General features: G+C 35.3%; 1 protein-coding gene across 1 annotated transcript in view; it reads right to left on the bottom strand.

The window, feature by feature from the left end:
* The window catches only part of LOC149785308 (TBC1 domain family member 9-like), a 113,886-nt gene that overhangs the window by 16,038 nt on the left and 76,935 nt on the right, over nt 1-20,913 (bottom strand). The window contains exons 23-25 of the mRNA XM_089979198.1: nt 17,744-17,854; nt 14,473-14,571; nt 4,402-4,593 (exon numbers count right to left, since the gene is read on the bottom strand). Coding sequence (XP_089835324.1) covers nt 4,402-4,593; nt 14,473-14,571; nt 17,744-17,854 — 402 coding nt within the window. The remainder of the gene's footprint in view (nt 1-4,401; nt 4,594-14,472; nt 14,572-17,743; nt 17,855-20,913) is intronic.

Genomic DNA, 20,913 nt, shown 5'->3' with positions numbered 1-20,913 from the left:
TGGTAGGGGCTTATACTTAGAAATCAGCAGACTGTAGATTTCCTCCATGTCATAAATTCAATCAGCTCCGTTGCTGGCTTGAAGTATGTTATATCCTCAAGGTTATCCCCACATTAACTGTGGGGTTGTCCTCCTCTGGCATTGCATCTAAATCAAAGCTGAATATTGCTGGGGACAGGGATGAGGTAGTACCATTATCCCTGTGTAAGTTCTGTATCTCCTTAATGGGTATGCTGTAAAGAGTTGACTCAGTGGTTGCAACAGTGGCCAGGCAGGTGTCATGACTTGTCTTGCCAGTATATATTGCTAAAAAGTGTGCTGGCTGGTCAACTTGTTGGATGGATTGTCCAGTTATCAGCTACTTGGTTGCCCAGTAACTGACTGGGCAGTACATGTACCAAAAATGGATGAATCAGCTAACCAGTATAACTCTGCATACAATCATGTGGTCAGCCAGCATGCCATACTGCTTGCCAAAATGACAGATTCATGAACATGTACAGCCACCTGGATGGCTGGGCATGTTGGAAGACCAGATAGTTGGCTGCATGGTCAGCAGCTGGAATGGCAGTGTTTGACCCAGAAGGATGGTCAAATATATCATCAAAGTCCAAAATATACCCAATGGGCCTGGACTTCAGGTGCTAAGGTCAAGCTTAGATATGTAGGGGAACTTATGCCCACTGGGCTGCCTAATAAATGGAGGATTTACTTCTTACACTTGTCACCTCATCTGTGATTCAATCAATGCTTGTAAAGAATGTGGGGCCTGAAACCCCACAACCCTTTGTTCTTCTGTTTCAAACTGACCTGGTGTAATGGTTGCCACTGACATTCATAGTATCACTTAAGGTAGGAACCATCATGTCTCCTACTATACTGGCCAGTGATGTAATTGGATGCAATCTCAGCATATTGTGTATCATCATTCTGGACTTGCTCTTTGCTCTTGAGACCCATTGTCAGCACTGTGGACCAGATACCTTCTGACCACAATGCACCAACACTACATACTGTATCGGAGGAAAACTTGGTACAAGCTTGGCATGTCTCATGCATGTCCTCTGTGGATTTCAAATCTTGGATTTAATACATTTCTGTCAATCATTTTCATGCAAATAATCAATGTTTGTTATTTAAATAAGTGAAAAATCACAGGTAGTGTGCATGAAACTCAATAAAATACCATGTCAATGGACGACTGAAACTCTCACAATATTTCTAGGAGTTTCAAAGGCACAGGGCACAATGTTGATCATATCCAGTGTTATGTATATTGAATTTGTATTGTGTTGACTTTTGTCCATGATTAAATGTTATGTATATTAAATTTGTATTGTGTGATTGACCTTTGTCCATAACTGCAGGTAGGAGTTTGGACATGCATGCCTAATTTCATGTAGGATAAACATGTTTACTAGGTTTGAGTTTTAGATATAGCCTTGATTCTGACCTTAGAATTTTCTAGAAGCAAGTTTTGTTTACAGTTTGATGTAAATTTCCATTTATATGACCCTCATCCTGGTTCTGTTATTGTGTCTTGGGTTTTATATTTAAGTTGATTATATTAGAATTACTCATTCCATATATTAACATCAGTCTCAATACATGGCTGCCAGTATAAATGGTGGAGAAAGAACCTGGGAAAACCCCAGAAAGAACCACCAACCCATGAGAAGCTACTGGCAAGCTTTCTCACATACCCACATTGGCTGAGCCAGATACTCAAACCATGCAGATGGAAGTGAGATGGCAGTGATCTGTAATGGTGAGCACTTTAGACCACTTGACCAATCGGGGCCCCAACATCAATCTTAGTGGAATCAATTTAAGTTGTGTTTCAGTTAATAACTGAGAGGATTTATTTGTTAAATTATTCACTGGAATTACATTATCATTAATTTGGAACTAAATTACTATTATGGGATTATTGTGAATTCATTTAGAAATGTTTGGGATATTACAGTAAAACTTGTCATGAGAGACTGTCCCTTCTGCCAACAAAAAATGGTCTCTCAGGACAGGTGGTCTCTCATAACAGGTTTGTATAAAAAGACCAATTTCCAATGTAAAGCTTCAGAACAATTTATGGAAAAATAACCAATCACTGTACATGTACATATATTCTATTCTTTATTAATAGTTCTTGCTAAAATGTTGTATGGATTCATCTGAAACCAAATTATATAGCAATAAAGATATACTTCTATCATTACACATGAAATCACATTTACATTTGAAGATGTACATATATTAGCATATGAAATCATTTCTGATTTACTCCTTTTTATTTATAACACCCTAAATTTGTTTCACTGATGTTTAAACCACTATTTGATGAGTGGTCTGCTCTTTTTCACTTCATTCAGTTAAAATAATTATTTTCTCCAGTTTTAAAATTTGCCTCTTTTTAGTTGGAGGTTCATCCATTGTTACTAAAGTACTAGGTGTTAATATTATTAGTTCTAAGTTGTAATACTGACTAAAGATGGTTTTGACTGGGCTTTGGGAAAATATGAAAAATCTATACATGTGCATTGCATATCTAATAATTAATTAAATAAAAAGAAACAGTTATCTCATCCAGAAACAGAATCATGTACTCAAAGACAAAGGTCAACAGCATTATTCAAAGAAGACAAACAGTGATTACCTCTATGAACAGAGTGTGTAGCCCCATTGCACCAACTTGAATAGACAATAGCTTGGTGATTACAATGTAATCACTGTAACAATGGGGAAAAGACACAAAAATAACACATTCCTTTAACACTATCAACTGAATCCTGGAAACGATTCTCTCTTGCTGGTTTAATAGACAATGACCTTATTCACCCCCAGGCAATACAGATTAACTTTAAAGGCAAATAATATATGTGACCACTACCATAATTTTGACACTATAATAGCAATCTGAGACATGTACTGGCTGGTTTATGGACTGTAGCATCTGTCACAAGGAGCCAGAATCCATTTTTTATTTTATTTTTATATTTGTTTTTGATCAGAACAATCTTTACTAACCAAGCTGTTGCTGTTACAAATGATTACATAAAGGTCAGCAGTGGTGTCTGTCTCTGTTCATGCATTATGGTTGTTCATAGAGCTGGATACTGGGTCCTAATTGTACATAATAATAATAATAATAATAATAATAATAATAATAATAATGACCTTATTTAAAGAGGGTAACACAATTAGCTAAAAACTAATCTACCTTGAGGCCCTCATACAAAGGAATTTATTTATTTAAGCTGCATCTCTGAAGCCACTGGATATATTGGGTTTGGAAGAAGGAAACAGAATGGGCATTTCTAATCTCAACTGGAATACTATTCAAGTGCCGAGTTCAGAGTATTGGAAACTTATGGGTGGTAGCTGTGATAAGGCCGGGAACCAGGCTAAGTCCTGGAATAACCTACATGTACTTTACTCTGGTTTACAATAGAAAATACAGAACACTATAAGCATACCTACCAAATTTCAGATATCTGTTGCTAGACCTTTTTTTTTATAGAACAGTTTAAGCGGTCATTGTTACAAGGATTAAACAGAGATTGGTGGAGTTTTATCCCTGTTTTTGCAATGTGGTCATTCACAGCAGTGTCAAAATGCATATTTTGCCAAGACACTGTGGTTGCTGGTCACATTCAGCAGGTGCTCACCCATGACACAGAGTTTATATAATACAATCTATCCATGCATTACAATTGTGGTTGGAATTGACAGGTAGTCACTCATAGCACAGATTGCTCATAATAGGTTTTACTGTATCACTGTGATACAGCAAGACTGTCAGCACATCAACACTATTCAGCCTACTGGTACACAAGCTCTTTCAAAATTGAAATTCATTTGGTACACTATTAGAATTCATCCAGAATACTGTATACTTTTGGACTTGTGATAGAATTTTTAGGACTATTTGGGATTTAATTCACCACACTGTAAATTCTTTTTAAATTTTCACTTTGTATTCTAGGGAAATAAATTATTTGTTGAATTTTTACAAAACTTGTTGGTTTTCACTCTTTTCAGTTATTTAAGACCATAGAGTTGTAACAACAGTGAAAGCTAAAACTGAGCAAACAACTGTAGCCACCTAGCAATGGTCAGGGGAGGTAATGGATAAGTGTTCCTTTGTCTGAATCCTATATAGACAGGAAAGACAACATTTTTTGTCTTTTCATGATGGATGAATTTGAGAGATGGTGCTGCTTTTTTCTTTCAAAGCAGAACCAACAATTTCCATGAAAGTTATCATGCAGAATCCAAAATGTTGATAGATGAATGGATGGAAAACATGATTACTGTAGGTCTCAATGGACTGTATCAATTTGGGTCATATTAAGAACTCCAATCATGTACCTCTATTATAAAAGTGGATGGTGAAATACATACCCTGAAAGATTTGAGGGCCAAGACTCCTCCCCTTGAGCCCTTTGCCCATGGCACTATTGACAGGAACATGGTTCTGAACTGGTCAATGTCAACCTTGTACAGTTCGTAGTATGGCCGAGAGGGGTCATATTTATCAGCTAAGTCTGTTGGCTGCTGGCTGGTCCTCCAGTAACAAGATGTCATGTACTCTTCCTGTTGGATTTACATAACTGTTTATCGTATATATATATATATATATATATATATATATATATATATATATATATATATATATATATATATACACACACACACACATACATACATACATATACAGTGTGACCCCGCTATAGCGTGCTCCGTTATAACATGAATTTGGATATAACACGGGCATGGTGTGGCTCCCAAAATTTCATACACATGTATTTTTCTTGTGCACAACAAAATTCTTTCTCTAAAAAACAGGAAAAAGTTTATTATCATTTTGTGGAAGAGATCGCGTATGAATAATACAAGATTGTGGCTTGGCTCCTGAAATTTTATATGCATTTTTCTCGTACATGAAAAAGTATTTTTTCCTTCTTAAAAGTACGAAATATTACGAATTAAAAGTTTATTCTGGGATCGCATAGGTCTTAGCCAATGTCACAAACTTGAATTGTTTTTCCTTATTGGCTGCAAAACATACCATGTGGCAATTATTTTTTATTGGTGACAGTGTTGGCTGTTTAAACTTTTATATACAACCATTGGTTTGGAGTGCAGAAATTCAGAGGCCCCATGAAAGGAAGCCGCAAACTGGATATTAAATGCACTGAAATTTATCTATTGTTACATAAACAGATTCAGTGTCCATATTAACAAATCATCTAAACAGTGCATTGTTATTTCATAATCCGCTTATCTTGACATCTAGCATGAGTTCTTAATGTTTTGAAATATCTGCTTTTTTGTTGTTGACATTTTTGGTAATGGCGATCAACCGGACAGGGCATTGTCTCGTAATTGATTTTTGGCTGCTCGCTTGTAATTAATATATTTACAAAGACTGACATTTGTATGTGAATGGTAAGTAAAATTCCTCTTCTTTTCACTCAGAATTAAATCCTTCAGAACACTCAGATTTTCTGTAATAATCCCTGTCATTAGAACACCTGCATCTCTACTGTACGTTGACCCTTTGTTAATTTTCAGATGCATGCATGGAAGGCAGCATCATGCCGCTACTACAAATGTAAATTTAAAAAAAAATACATCTTACTTATTGGTTTATTTAACAGGCATGGGAGGAACAGTAATTAGAATAGTTCAAATGACGGCCAATTTCTTTTTAAAAATGTACCCAGAAAAAATAGTTTTCCTGAAATTTCAAAGGAAACATGCAATACAATTATTTATGTTGCCGCCACAATAAGAAATGGGCATTTGTTTGGTTCTCCAAAGCTGTCCTTTAGTGGTGATTTCAATAGTGCATGCACCCTTCATCAAAGAAAGCTGGCTACAATCTTTCAATAACACCAAAGAACTTTTCTTCAAAGGAAGCCAGTACTAAACTTAAAAGTGATGGAATCTGATGGATTTTTGCATTTTCCAACGTGACTGGAACACGTTAACTGTGCTGTGAAAGTTTCCTTTTTGTAGGGAAAAGTATATGCTTACAAATGCTACCAATGGAGGGTTAAAATGCAAACTAACTTTTACTGACTTGGAACGTGCTGAAAAGTAAATGTGCTTCATCATTTGTTTCGTGATTGTGCTATGTTTTTCCACTGCATTCAAATCAATATGACCTGTTACAAAATTATTGAATATTTTAAAGCTGTGTGTGTCCATATTTTCGATGCAATCACTTGTATTGTGGATTCAATGTATATGATTAGGTTCGCAGGTGAGTACACGGTGTTGATACTCTATTCATGCTATACATTAGACATTTATAAACAGGATTCATGTATATGTACCAATTTATGGTTCTCTAAATAAAATAAACGATTATATATGTCTTCTCCGTTTTCACTATAGGTGTATTTCTCATTTAATATGCATAATTTAAGATGGTAACTGTGCTGCCAAAGCATGTATTTTACCCCCCACAATTTTTGGGGGGTACATTTTCTTTAGCTTAATGACCTGGTTGCTTATAACACGGTTCTGTCTATAACACGGTCAGGTTCTATGGCTCCCGACTACTGTGTTATTGCGGGCTCACACTGTATGTATGGATGGATGTATGTATATGTGTGTATGTGTGTGTGTGTATGCATATGTGTGTGTACGTATGTATGTATGTTATACATATGTATGTATGTATGTTATACATATGTATGTATGTATGTATGTTATACATATATATGTATGTATGTATGTAGTGATGAATGTCATATATAAAGTGATGAATGTCATGTTATAAAATAATATACAAGAGGTATTTATCAAGTTATGAATATCAGTGCATTGTAAAAGAAAATTCTTTAAATGACATTTTGTATTCACTTTTAGCTATTATGTACACACACACTGTAATACTGCACTTCAACCACAAGGCAGCTTTGAAATAGTCTGCCCCTCAGCAAATCTTTGATAATGGGATTCAGCCAAAATTCAACTGGAGCTCCACTGGGGTTGTATGGAGAATATGGCAAGATTTGGATGCTGTGCTCCTTCTGGAAATCTTACACAATGGCAGATGTATGTGTTGGTTCGTTGTCCTAGGTACTGGTGTGTGGATGGGTGGTTTGGTAGTGCTCCACAACTGCTAGCAGCACTCTCAAGGCATAAAAATGTCCAGGGAAACATAATGCATATAAAACTCATCGACAGTTTGACTACATCAAGTGATATGCGGTCTCTGCTTGTTTTATCCGATCCCAAAATAAGTCCATGTTTCACCACCAGTTTCATGCAAACATATCTGGTGACACTTTTATGTTTGGTAAGTATCTATTTACAATTCCAATCAGCCATCAACAGATGCAGGACCCATCCTGCACAAACCTTTCTAAGCTTCAAATGATTCTTCAATATATTAAAAACAAATTAACAACATAAATATCTTCCACTGTGTATTAAGCATCATCAGCAATTGCCCCCTTCAAAGCCACCACTTCCCACTTGCCAATCATTGTATTTCAGAATGTGGGTCATCTCAATGGATCACAACCGTCTTTAAAATGATGAAACCACCTCAAAAGTGTAGGATATGATTGAGAATTATGTCCACAAACTTGTCCAAGCTTGCCTTGATATCAGTTGGAAATTACCCAAAGAGCACCCAGAATTTATAATATGCTCATTCATCACTAGTCAACTTGTTCTCCTTCTCTGACATTTTTACACTGCAATTCTATGTTATGTCATACACATATATGCAGGTGCCTGACATGCTGCACAGTTGTTGATCATTTTATACAATGTTATTATATCTATTGACTGGTGTTGAATTTATGGACAGGTTCAAAGAAAGCAATTTTTTAAATTAAATTATGTTTCTTCGATAATACCTACCAGATCCCATTAAATCAGGGACAATTTTCTCTGCTACCTCCAAATCCAGCCCTCCCAGAAAGACAAAAAACATCTTTCTTGTCTATATATCATTGACAAAGGAGAGCAGCTCTTACAAGTTAGCTCCCCTTTCTATCCACTAGGTGGCTACCATACATGGATGTAATCAGTTTTTACTTTACCAGATCAAAGATAAGAGGAGGAAATGCTGAGCTTCCTAACCCTACCTGTGTAACCCAATAGGAGCATGAATGCTATATTAATTTGTCTCACATCAGTTTAGCAAAATAGGAGATCGTTTATTTATACATTTGTGAGGGAGTACTTTACTATAGTTGGGGTCACTATAACGTTTCTGGGTACATCTGTTGCCAGGAGATCACTGATCAATGATTTGTCCCATTACTGAGGGGTGATCAGAACTATCTGGTAGTTCACATCCCTCATCTTCAGCACATTGGGATCAGACTGATGGAAGGAAGGTGTAGGCCCACATTGATTGTCCATGATTCTCGGTCTGGAAAATAGGAGACAAAGTTGGGCAATTTGTTATTCTGCATCATAGTAAATGGATCTATTATCAGGCAACCCCCAACTCAACTGAATGTGGATCGATGGAGAGACCACTGTGTGGAGCAGTTGTCCCATCCTTGACAGTGAAACAGCTAAAATGCTGAGCTGTCCTGGTATGTGGTGGACCTGGATATTTATCTGGTATTTGGTGCACCACTGACAGTAATCCTATACAATTACACAAAGGTCAGGTGATTTCGTCCCTCCCTATTTGAGGAGGTACATGACCACTACTAAATTGTATGAGAGAATCCGAACAATATGTCCTTGCATGCATTCCATCTAAGTGTGGGAGGCATTGAGAATCTCTTTCATTTCCACGAGGCTGATGTGAAGAGCCATCTCTTAAATCTTTCACTTGCTACTGACTGTCATAAAGTCCAGTAGCATTAATGTGCTCCCCAACCTTACAAATGGCATATGTACAGATCATTATTTCTGGTTGAGGGTTTTTCGAGAGGTATTCCTGCCATAAGCCACTTCCTGACCTTGATTTTCCACCCAAGTCTGTGACTGATCCCAAGAAGTTTGTTCATATCCTGGACTTGAATTGAATTTACCTATTGTTTTTGAAGGATGTCATCCAGGTATGCTGCTGTTACTGTGGAGGAGGCCACCCTGAACCTTGAGATTACAATCTAAAGGTTTTGTGAAGGCCCAAGGGCTTAGGCTGAGGACAAAAGGAAGAGCATGGAATTGATATGCTTTGCCCCAGTATACAAAATTAAAATATCTGCATGCTGCATGAATTGGAATTTGAAAATACATTTTGGACAGGTCAAGGCTGATCTCACAGATAAAACATCATGCCAAAAAAAACAGATGTACTTCACCATCGCTATCCTTAATTTTTGGACAGAAATAAACTGACTGAGCTTACTTAGATTGATTACAGGTCTCAGTCTGCATTTGGACTTTGTCACAAGAAGCAGTCTGGAGTGGAGGTACTGTCTGTATGGCTTTTCTGTACAATCTCTAGTGCCAACTTCATGAGTAAAACATCAGTCATAATTGGCTCTCTGAAAGGAAGTGTTAGCATTCCACAGGTCACTGATATGTTCAGACAGCTAATCGTTAATCTCCTTGATTTTTGTTGATTGAGGAAGCATCGAGACAGATGAAGACTCTCCCTCCTTATCGATGTTGACTGATACTTTGACTTCGTAATTATCCGTGGTGGAAGGGATAGAGGGCATTCTTAAGCTGGCAGCACCTGGTATATCTATTTGAGTGCAGCCTTAAAACTGAACTCTATCCTATCCATGGTCCAATTGGAGTAAGGCAGTTGCTCAGGATAATCTGCACACTCAATGTGAATATTCTTGGTCTGATATTCTGGTTTCATTTCCTGATAAACCATTCCCTGTGGTAATGGTGACGCAATGCCATCTTCCCTAAAATCCACTACCAATATCCTGCAGTGGACAGTTGGTTAACCAGAAGAATGGTCGGTCCAGTTGTAAAATTTACAGAAGTTGGTCTGGTAAGCTTCAGTAGTGGATGTGCTTGCAGCATTGCTGCATGGATGGACTTTTCACTATCATCCCCATCACAACAGGCATTCATGGTTGTTGACCTAGCTATAGGGACAGATCTTTCACTATGATTCTTGTTCTTATACACAGAAGAAGCTGTATGTATTACTAAAAGAATTAAATCTATCAATAAGATCCCCATAATCGCGTGCACGTTGGGCTGGCTGGGGTGGCTGGGTTGTCGGTAAAGTTCTAGATGATGAGACAGTACTATATGCTGGATCTATTGGATCTGAAAAATACCACACATACCCATATTTACAGGCCCAAAGCCATGCTCAGACATACTGACTGTGCTGCCTAAAAATGGGAAATTTTAATTATATGTAGAAGTGAAAGATGGAAAAATATATAAAATTTGGCCTGAAGTCAGGATTAGTGTTGCTGTCATCAACATTAGCCAATGAATATACTGCCTAAAGGCAGCCGTATCCAACTGTGACTGCAACATCTGTATTTATCTGCTATGTCACAGTGGTAGAAGGCATCATCTTTCTGATATCTGGTGGTGGTGTGGACCACAGTAACATTTCCCCAAAGGTACACAACTGATTCTCTTTTCAGATGAATACTTAAGACATCTAGACTGGTCTTGTATGATTTTCCCCTCTTCTATTTATTCCTTGGCTGATTTTTGAAATACTGCAGATGAGGTCTCCTCGAACCACAGATTACACATGCTGTAAGGGGCAGAAGAATTACATACCATGCAAAACTCATGCATGTCACCCTTGCTTTGAATATCTTTAATTTACTGCATTTAGTGGACATTTTTCAGAAATGATAAAATAATAGAAACCATAGATAAATTAACACATCAGTGTATTCATAATTAGCTAAATAAGTGAAGCTCAAAAACTGGTTAAAGCTAGTGGTGGCAAAGGGAGGTAATGAGCAAGAGTTATGATCCCGTGTCTATTAAGATATATATACAGAAAAGATTAAGTTTTGTTAGTAGGGCTGGATTTGGGTGGTAGCAGGCTTACAGCCTAATTTTAATGTGATCGAAGAATGTATTCAAAGGAGAAGCTTAAGCATAGAATAAAATGGATGTTCAGAGGAATGTCTTTACAGCATGAAAATGAAGGTGAAAACTGGTTACATACAAGTATAATGGTAGCCACCTAGTGGGTGGAAAGGCGCAACCCTTTTTCTATAATACATGGATTGAAAGACATTTTTTTGTCTTTCCTAGAGGGTGTGATCTGGAAATAGCAGAGAAAATTATCCCTAATGTAACATGATCAGATAATGTATTTGACAGTCAAACAAACAAGTTATAAGAATATATTCAGAAATTTTCAAATAATCTTTGTATGTAAACAAACAAGTCACCCCCTTTCAATGGCACATAAATTTGGCATGTCATAAACACTATGCTAACAAACAACTCACTTACATACAATGTCACATAACAATGTCAAGTCAGAAATACTTTGTCAACAAAACAATTCACAAATTTGCAATATTTATATTATTCAGCTCATTTTTAGTTTAAAAAATCATGTCTAATGAACACTTATGTGTTATCCTAAAATAATTATATTAAACCTTTATTATTCCCAAGATACAGGTTAAACCTATATTATCCTCTAAAGACATGTATTAAACCTGAATAACAATGTATTATCCTCTAAAGACATGTATTAAACCTGAACACCAATGTATTATCCTCTAAAGACAGGTATTAAACCTGAACACCAATGTATTATCCTCTAAAGACATGTATTAAACCTGAACACCAATGTATTATCCTCTAAAGACACGTATTAAACCTGAACACCAATGTATTATCCTCTAAAGACACATATTAAACCTGAACACCAATGTATTATCCTCTAAAGACAGGTATTAAACCTGAATACCAATGTATTATCCTCTAAAGACAAGTATTAAACCTGAACACCAATGTATTATCCTCTAAAGACATGTATTAAACCTGAACACCAATGTATTATCCTCTAAAGACAGGTATTAAACCTGAACACCAATGTATTATCCTCTAAAGACAGGTATTAAACCTGAACACCAATGTATTATCCTCTAAAGACAGGTATTAAACCTGAACACCAATGTATTATCCTCTAAAGACAGGTATTAAACCTGAATACCAATGTATTATCCTCTAAAGACAGGTATTAAACCTGAATACCAATGTATTATCCTCTAAAGACATGTATTAAACCTGAACACCAATGTATTATCCTCTAAAGACATGTATTAAACCTGAACACCAATGCATTATCCTCTAAAGACGGGTATTAAACCTGAACACCAATGTATTATCCTCTAAAGACATATATCAAACCTGAACACCAATGTATTATCCTCTAAAGACAGGTATTAAACCTGAACACCAATGTATTATCCTCTAAAGACAGGTATTAAACCTGAACACCAAAGGTATCATCCTCTAAAGACAAGTATTAAACCTGAACACCAATGTATCATCCTCTAAAGACAAGTATTAAACCTGAACACCAATGTATCATCCTCTAAAGACAGGTATTAAACCTGAACACCAATGTATTATCCTCTAAAGACATGTATTAAACCTGAACACCAATGTATCATCCTCTAAAGACAAGTATTAAACCTGAATACCAATGTATTATCCTCTAAAGACAAGTATTAAACCTGAATACCAATGTATTATCCTCTAAAGACATGTATTAAACCTGAACACCAATGTATCATCCTCTAAAGACAGGTTTTAAACCTGAATACCAATGTATTATCCTCTAAAGACATGTATTAAACCTGAACACCAATGTATTATCCTCTAAAGACATGTATTAAACCTGAACACCAATGCATTATCCTCTAAAGACGGGTATTAAACCTGAACACCAATGTATTATCCTCTAAAGACAGGTATTAAACCTGAACACCAATGTATTATCCTCTAAAGACATATATCAAACCTGAACACCAATGTATTATCCTCTAAAGACAGGTATTAAACCTGAACACCAATGTATTATCCTCTAAAGACAGGTATTAAACCTGAACACCAATGTATCATCCTCTAAAGACAAGTATTAAACCTGAACACCAATGTATCATCCTCTAAAGACAAGTATTAAACCTGAACACCAATGTATCATCCTCTAAAGACAGGTATTAAACCTGAACACCAATGTATTATCCTCTAAAGACATGTATTAAACCTGAACACCAATGTATCATCCTCTAAAGACAAGTATTAAACCTGAACACCAATGTATTATCCTCTAAAGACAAGTATTAAACCTGAATACCAATGTATTATCCTCTAAAGACATGTATTAAACCTGAACACCAATGTATCATCCTCTAAAGACAAGTATTAAACCTGAACACCAATGTATTATCCTCTAAAGACAAGTATTAAACCTGAATACCAATGTATTATCCTCTAAAGACAAGTATTAAACCTGAACACCAATGTATTATCCTCTAAAGACAGGTATTAAACCTGAACACCAATGTATTATCCTCTAAAGACATATATTAAACCTGAACACCAATGTATTATCCTCTAAAGACAAGTACTAAACCTGAACACCAATGTATTATCCTCAATATACAGCTATTTAATCTGAACATGCATGTATTATCCTCTGCACACATGTATTAAATCTGAACACTCATGAATTATCCTCTAAGTCAAGGTACACTGTAAATGTTCAAGTTCTGCACCTCAGCTCTAAATGCATAACATGCCAGCAGATCTGGGCGGTCTGTACAGTTTGTTAGTTATAATCTGTAGAATAAACAAATATTCAACATGATCTGCCAGTGCATTATACATTGGTACCTCAGGGTCTATATTGTTTTGAGTTAGCAGCAAAAGTAGAATGTATAGTGAAAAACACAGTTCATAACATTTTTAAAGAAAATGAATGGTGTTAAAATATTTTAAAGAAATTTTATTGACTTAGCACATGCAGCACTGTATGTAATAATAGAGTTCAATCATGGTCTGCATACTATGAATGAAGAACAAAGTCCATACTGATGACATTATGCGGCTTCTAGCAGCATAGGAGACGCTCAGTAGAGCCGTGTGCATATCTTGTTGCTGGGCCTGGCATGGGTAAAGCAACAATGTAAACACAAATCACAGACAACTGGTAGCAAAAATAAGGGCCTAAATTATTAAAATGAAACACCACTGAGCGCCTCAATGTACAGTGGGGTGTATCTGTATGAACTAGACCAATGTCATTCAAACAACCTTCATTCTTTTTTACCTGGCTACTGTAAGTTTACATTAGTCAATAAATTACTTGTCTGTATGCACAATTAAAATGTTAAAAAATATGATTTATGAAGACAAATACTCAATAACTTTTCAATAGTTTTGCAAATTATACTGGTAGCTGACTGATTCAACACTATAGTTCTGTATTTTTCTAATGCAATAATGTTGATGCTTTGCTTGGATCTTCTCATTATCTAGTGTCAGAATTTATTAACACATATAGCAAATGCCTACCTTGAATAAGGCATAAAGGTCCTCCAGCTCTCTGCCCTGGAACAGCGTGTCTGAAGACACACTTCGCAGAATGTTTCGCATTGTACTGTCCTCTATACTCTGTGGCAAAAGAAACATTTCTCAAATTTAAGCACCAGACATGTATTTTTTATGTCATGCAGCTAATAATCAGCAATTAAATTTCATTTCATACATATATATGACATGTATACAACAGTCCTTTACAGAAGTATGTTCCCAATTCTAGAAATCCTATATACTTGTACAATAAATGACATTGTCAAAGGCTGAAGAAAGTTTTCCAATTTTAGCAAATGATACATCAACACTTTAAGCATTTAAACTAAACAGCAGAGAATACCTGTAACACAGAGATATTAAAGAAAAACTAGTTAAAATACAAGTCATAACTTGGCATTTTTATTATTATTTTTTGTGTTTTATTAAGAAAAGTTTATATTGCAGCAGTAGCTGTCATTTTTCAAATTAACACAAACTGGCAAAAATCAATAACATCATGTTAGCAAAGTGCATTCGAGTACAAAGGGTGTGTCCTATATCCTTGTCTCAAAATGTAATAAGAGATTTTTGTCACACACATCCATAATCATAGCCCTACTGGATAAAGTCAGCAGAGCACTATAATAATCACGATGTCCAGACATCTGCCAGTCCTTCCATCTGTCTGCCAACAAATTGGGTTTTGCAAGATAAGAACATTTGACCAAATTTGGTTGAAAATTTGAATGAGAGTTCCATTTTTCAGCCTACAATGTCATCATTTAGAGGATTTAGGCCCCCTGATTGCCTGTCCTCCTGCTTTTGGTTTTCGCAACATAACTTTACTTTTGTTGGATTTCAATGATATTTGGCTTCCAGTTTCATACTGATAAGATCTTGAATGAATTTTATTTCCAGAATGATATGGCATTATTCAGAGAGTTATGACCCTGTCTGCCTACCAGTCCTACAATGATTTCTGCATCATGACTTATCAACATTAGCGGCATTCAAACAACTTTTGGCATGCAGTTTTATACCGCAATGACCTTGAGAAAGTCTGATTTCCAGCATTCAGTAGCTTCGTCGACAGGAGTTACGCCACCAACCCTGATCTTTTTTCATCCTGGATGTGGTTTCTTTTTCTTAACTTTTACTAAGGATTGTTGGATTTCAACCATTTTTCGCACAAAGATTTATTCTGACTTTGAATGAGTTCAATTTCAAGCCTTCCATAACACGATTTAATGGAGTTATGGCCCCTGAGTGCCTGTCCTCCTAACATTGCTCAATGCAATACAAATATATGAAGGAATGTCAGAGTTGAAAAAAATCCAGTTAACATGCATATTTATACTGGTATGACAATGAAGGGGTCTGATTTAAATAATTCTACAATTTTGTTAAAGATTTACAAAAGTTATGGCCCATGACTGCCTGTTTTCCTAACTTCAGTTTCCCAAGCAAAACTTTACAGAGGAATGTCAGATTTCAGCCAAATTTATCACATATTTTTTGTACCGATGAAACCTTGAGCAAATTGATATCCATCATTTCATATCCTTTGTATTTCTCAGTGCCTGTCTTCTTACTTTGGTTTCACAGCATGAGTTTGTTTGCTTAAGGCCCTGTCAAGCTAACTGAGTGAGTGGGACCCTTTATGTAGCAAGTATCGATAACAGCTATAGTCTAAGCACAAATATTATCACTATATTAACTAATCATTCATTTCATTCAAGTAAAGAGGCCATTTACTCTGTATATATTTTAAAACAATTATTCACCCTCAATGATGATTACAATACTTTAACAGTGTGCCTTCTGTTTTACGAACGAAATCTGCCATACTAGCTGCGATAAACAAAATCTAATTTTGTCATTTCCTAAGTAACATTTGAAATGAATCAGAAATTATTACTAAAATTGGCAAATTAACTCTGAGCTATGGGTAAGCAAATCTGACACTGGATTATGAGGAAGATCTTAATACTGGTAATATTTTCTTCATCCAGAGCTCCAACTCGTATGTTAAAGTTGTGGATTGAAACAAAAGGCACAATTACACAACAGTGTACTTATTACAAGCCAGCAGATTGTGAAAACTATAATGATTTTTTTTTACTGATAACTTTTTAAATTCCATATTTAATGCTTCAAAATTATTTTAATAGCAGTAATACATTACCTGCCAATACTGCATTGCTTACTTTCCAGGTTGCTACATCCAAGCTACAGATGGTACATAACAATACATGATTTCTTCCTACTATTATTAAGATGGAAAGTTCAAGAACTGAGAAAACAACCTTATCCCAGTCTGATATCACTGTCACTGTTAACTTATTGATATTCTTTTAACTTGGATGCATGGATACCTGAAAAGTTTCATTCTGCTTGACCATTTTACCTTGCTGTGTGTTTTCAGCAATCTACACATATTTTATTTGATCAAGTATTAGCCCCCAAAGTCCTTGCTAAATTTTAATGTTATTTTCACATTAATTTCTATTTCAGGAAGTTTTTTTAAAACATAATATAGCAGCTTGATATGTAAAAGGTAGTGATAATTTATGTACCCTTTCATAGTACCAGTGCATGTGATTCCTACCCAGTTTTAGTTTTGGATTCATCTCTTTGCATAATTATTTTTTTTCTGCACACAATGCACAAATGAAGGCATAAGGACATCCCCACTGAATGACTCCCACTTCCTGCTTAGCTTGCACAGGTTACATACTATGGACACTTGTCTGTTATATTGTTTGTACACTTATTAGGTGTAGAACTTGGAGACAAGTGGACACATATTTAAAGGAAATATAGGATAGTCCTTCCTCCCTCTTCATTAATTACCCATTCCCTTTATTCAGTGATAGCCTATGTATATGTCAATTGTTTTTATCCCTGTATAATTCTGGTAAATAAAAACATGTTATTCTTCAATATTATTGAATTGTACTAGCACCACATGATATCAGTGTCAAATGGAATCATTACATTATATAAGGCAAAGACATCATGCTGTACTTCCAAGTTATTTCGCTTTGCTATTTTGGTGGTTTTACTGATAAAAATCAGTATTTTCTATGTTAGAGTTGTTCATCTCAAATAAATTGCATGAAACGCATCAAATATAATTTAAATCATTTATTAAGATAGCTTATGCTTGCCAAGGCTTAACAAAAATATACTTTCATTGTTTCATGTTTTCCACCAAATTATTCCCAACATACTGCCAGCTGTTCGAAAATCATAATACTGCAAAATGTACCTGCACAACACTAAGCCTGTATTTGAGTCTCAGCTGATCAATGTGTTGGTTGTCAAGGTGACCAAACTGACGATAACTGTCATCTATCAAGTCAGTTATGTCTATTGAGGGCTGAAATAAAAAAGTGTAACATGTTGATTTTAATCTCCAATATTTACTGAACATAATGTGACACAAAAGTTACATAAATTTATATGGAATTCAACAAGGGATCTGTATAACACCATCCTCCATGAAAACAGCAGTGAGATGTATACAACTGTATAAAAAATTTACCACACAATGTAAGAATAAAGTTAGGGTTAGTGTCCACACTACCACCACCATTGTTATCAAAAAAGTGATTTGTTTTTTTAATCAAAAATTGTCTTCAGTCTTTCTAGCAAGTACATTCAAAGGGGCAAAGACATGCTGATTATGACTTCAGTGGCTTGTGTTGGTATTCAAACTCACCAAGCTAGAAATGAGCATTTAAAATCCATGCTTTACTGTCCAATTTTATTATTGCAAAGTATTCATATGAAAGTCAAATGTGCTGTTAATGCCCAACAATTCTTAAAGACTTCTTGAACAAGAGTCCCTTGACAGAGTGTCATGCTCTACTGGTGACATAACAAGTTCTTGATATGCCATATTTTACCTACTTCTTAAATCATGAGATATTTATGAGAAAGCCCAAACATAGTAAGTTTAGTCTAAATCCATTATTATCTTTGAGTGAACATCATGGTCAAAAGTCTATCAAAATATTATAGCCACTACCCTTAAACTTTAAACAGGATCATATATGATTATTGAATTCCTCTTGTACCAATATGCCATGTACTGTTAAGATTAGTGAATACTAACTATGAAATAAAATAGAGTTACTGTATCAACAGAATATTGTAGTTATTACAGTAGAAATTATGAGAACTGACCTTGAACCTATGGTCACAGGCCATTACTGCACCTATTCAAGATATTATTGCAACCACAAAACAGATCTCATGAAATCCATTCAGACCTGCTTTTGATTATAGTGTTCATCATTATATAATTTAAAAAAATGAATCATGATCTATGACCTTTAAACTGATTTTTGTGAGTTTTGACTGTATTGATCTTGTATAATACTGAAATTCAGCTAGAACTTTTGGGCAAGATTCATTGCATTTGTAACAGTAATTATGTTCACAAGCTCGCTGATATATACCAATCAATGAAACAGTGGATTACAGCTAATTCAAACCATTAACTGGTAGTCTTTACATTTTGCTGAAGTAGAGGCTTTTCAAAATTAAATGCTTATAATTTAATACAAAAACATATATCGTTGTTGTTGTTGTTGCAGGGTTCAACACCATTTTTCAGCACACAATAGGCTATACATAGAGGCCAGTATTAATGGTGGAGGAAGAACCCGTGAAAACCCCGGAAAGAACCACCGACCCTTAAGGAGTAATAATAACAAGATTTTCAAGATGGCCATTGTGGCTATGTTAGAAGATGGGTCTTCATCATATTTCTACTGTATCAAACATACTTAGTTTACTTACAAACAACTGGTAATCCTTCATGCTGGTTTGTTATTTTAAAATTATGTTTGAAGTTTGCCCATGTTATTTCAATTCTACACTGCTATTTTCCATCAACAGCAGCATCATTTTAATATATGACAAACTGCATATTTCACGATGTGTTTAAGTAAACACCCATTGTAATAGGATTATTATGTGACCATCAATGTGATAACAAAATTTTCAATATGGCCACCAAGGCATCCATATGTCAGATCTCCACCATTTTCTTTAGGACTATTTACAGGTATAGGAAGGATTTTAGTGAAAACTACATGTCGATATGTCCATACCATCTGTTCTGATGGTGTAGCAATGACAACATTTTCAAGATGGATGCCATGGTTTATGAATGGAACATAAATAACCAAAGAAATGTACTTTTAACACAGCATTGTAACAAAGTGAGAAAGCAGGAAATGTAGAACACAGAGAGTTCCTTTGACAAAAAGAATATAACAATTATCATGTTACATGCAACTGCCAAGTTTCATGATTTTTGGTAGGGTAGTATGCATATAACATGCCAAACAACTCGTGGTCATCAGTTAAATGCAGAAACTTAAACAAAACTAGTAATAGGTGAAAAAATAGGTTCGAATGAGCCATTTTTGATGTACGAGAGTGGAAGTAATATAGATGCATATCATCATCAATTTCATGATTACAGCATCAACAATCCTGAAAAATGAACATGAAACAATACAGCTGACCTAAGTCAGAGAAGCACAAAATATGGTCCATATTAGCCTAATACTGACATGAAGGGATAATGCTGACATTCATGGCTCTATCAAAGGACTCTTTAACCAAGAAACCAAAGTGGGTATTGCCTTTACAAGCTAAGAGCTTATTGTCCTATGTGCACTCTCCGACAGCTTATGAATTATCACTTGGGAATTAGATATGGTTTAATAAACAGGCACAATGCAAAGATTTTACTGCATGAAATACAGTGTTTATACAGCAAACACAAAATATGTAAGGGCTATTCAGACTTATGTGAAACTGGAAGCAATATACTTACTTGTAAACAGCTGAAGTAAACAACAATGATGGACACATCACTTTGTAGTGGGTAATATATAATTTATTATTTTGTAATTTTGAAAATCCAAATAAATATTGTGCAATGGATACTATATAATGAGAGAGATAAATACAGTGTATAATGTATGGGCATTTTCTAGATGAGAACAGTGGGATTAAAATGCAAAAATATTTGATTTGACATTATTCTGTATGTACTGAAAACATCTCGAGTTTCCAATATTACTTCCCAATTATCAATTTTTTTTATATGATATGCATTTGAGACAATCCTAGGGGTGGCCCTAATATAACTGCCATCAACTGGTATTCTAGGCAAACCATGCAACTGGTACAGCCCACACCCAATAATTTCTCCTCGTAACTTGCACCCCACATAACTTGCCACCAAAGGCAACAAACCTGTTTCAGCTATATGCACCCCTGGACTCTGCATAAATTAATTTTTTGGTGAAAAAATATCAACATATAGGACCATATTATTCCAAAGTTTCATTTGAATATAGCAAGTGATGTAGAAGGTATATGACTTTCAAAGATTTGAACACAACACCTTAATTA

Source organism: Sinohyriopsis cumingii, chromosome 13 (genome assembly GCF_028554795.1).
Source record: "Sinohyriopsis cumingii isolate HCF-2022 chromosome 13, ASM2855479v2, whole genome shotgun sequence".
Lineage (NCBI taxonomy): Eukaryota > Metazoa > Mollusca > Bivalvia > Unionida > Unionidae > Sinohyriopsis > Sinohyriopsis cumingii.
Note: the sequence above shows the minus strand (reverse complement) of the source record. Positions and strands in the feature narration are given on the sequence as shown.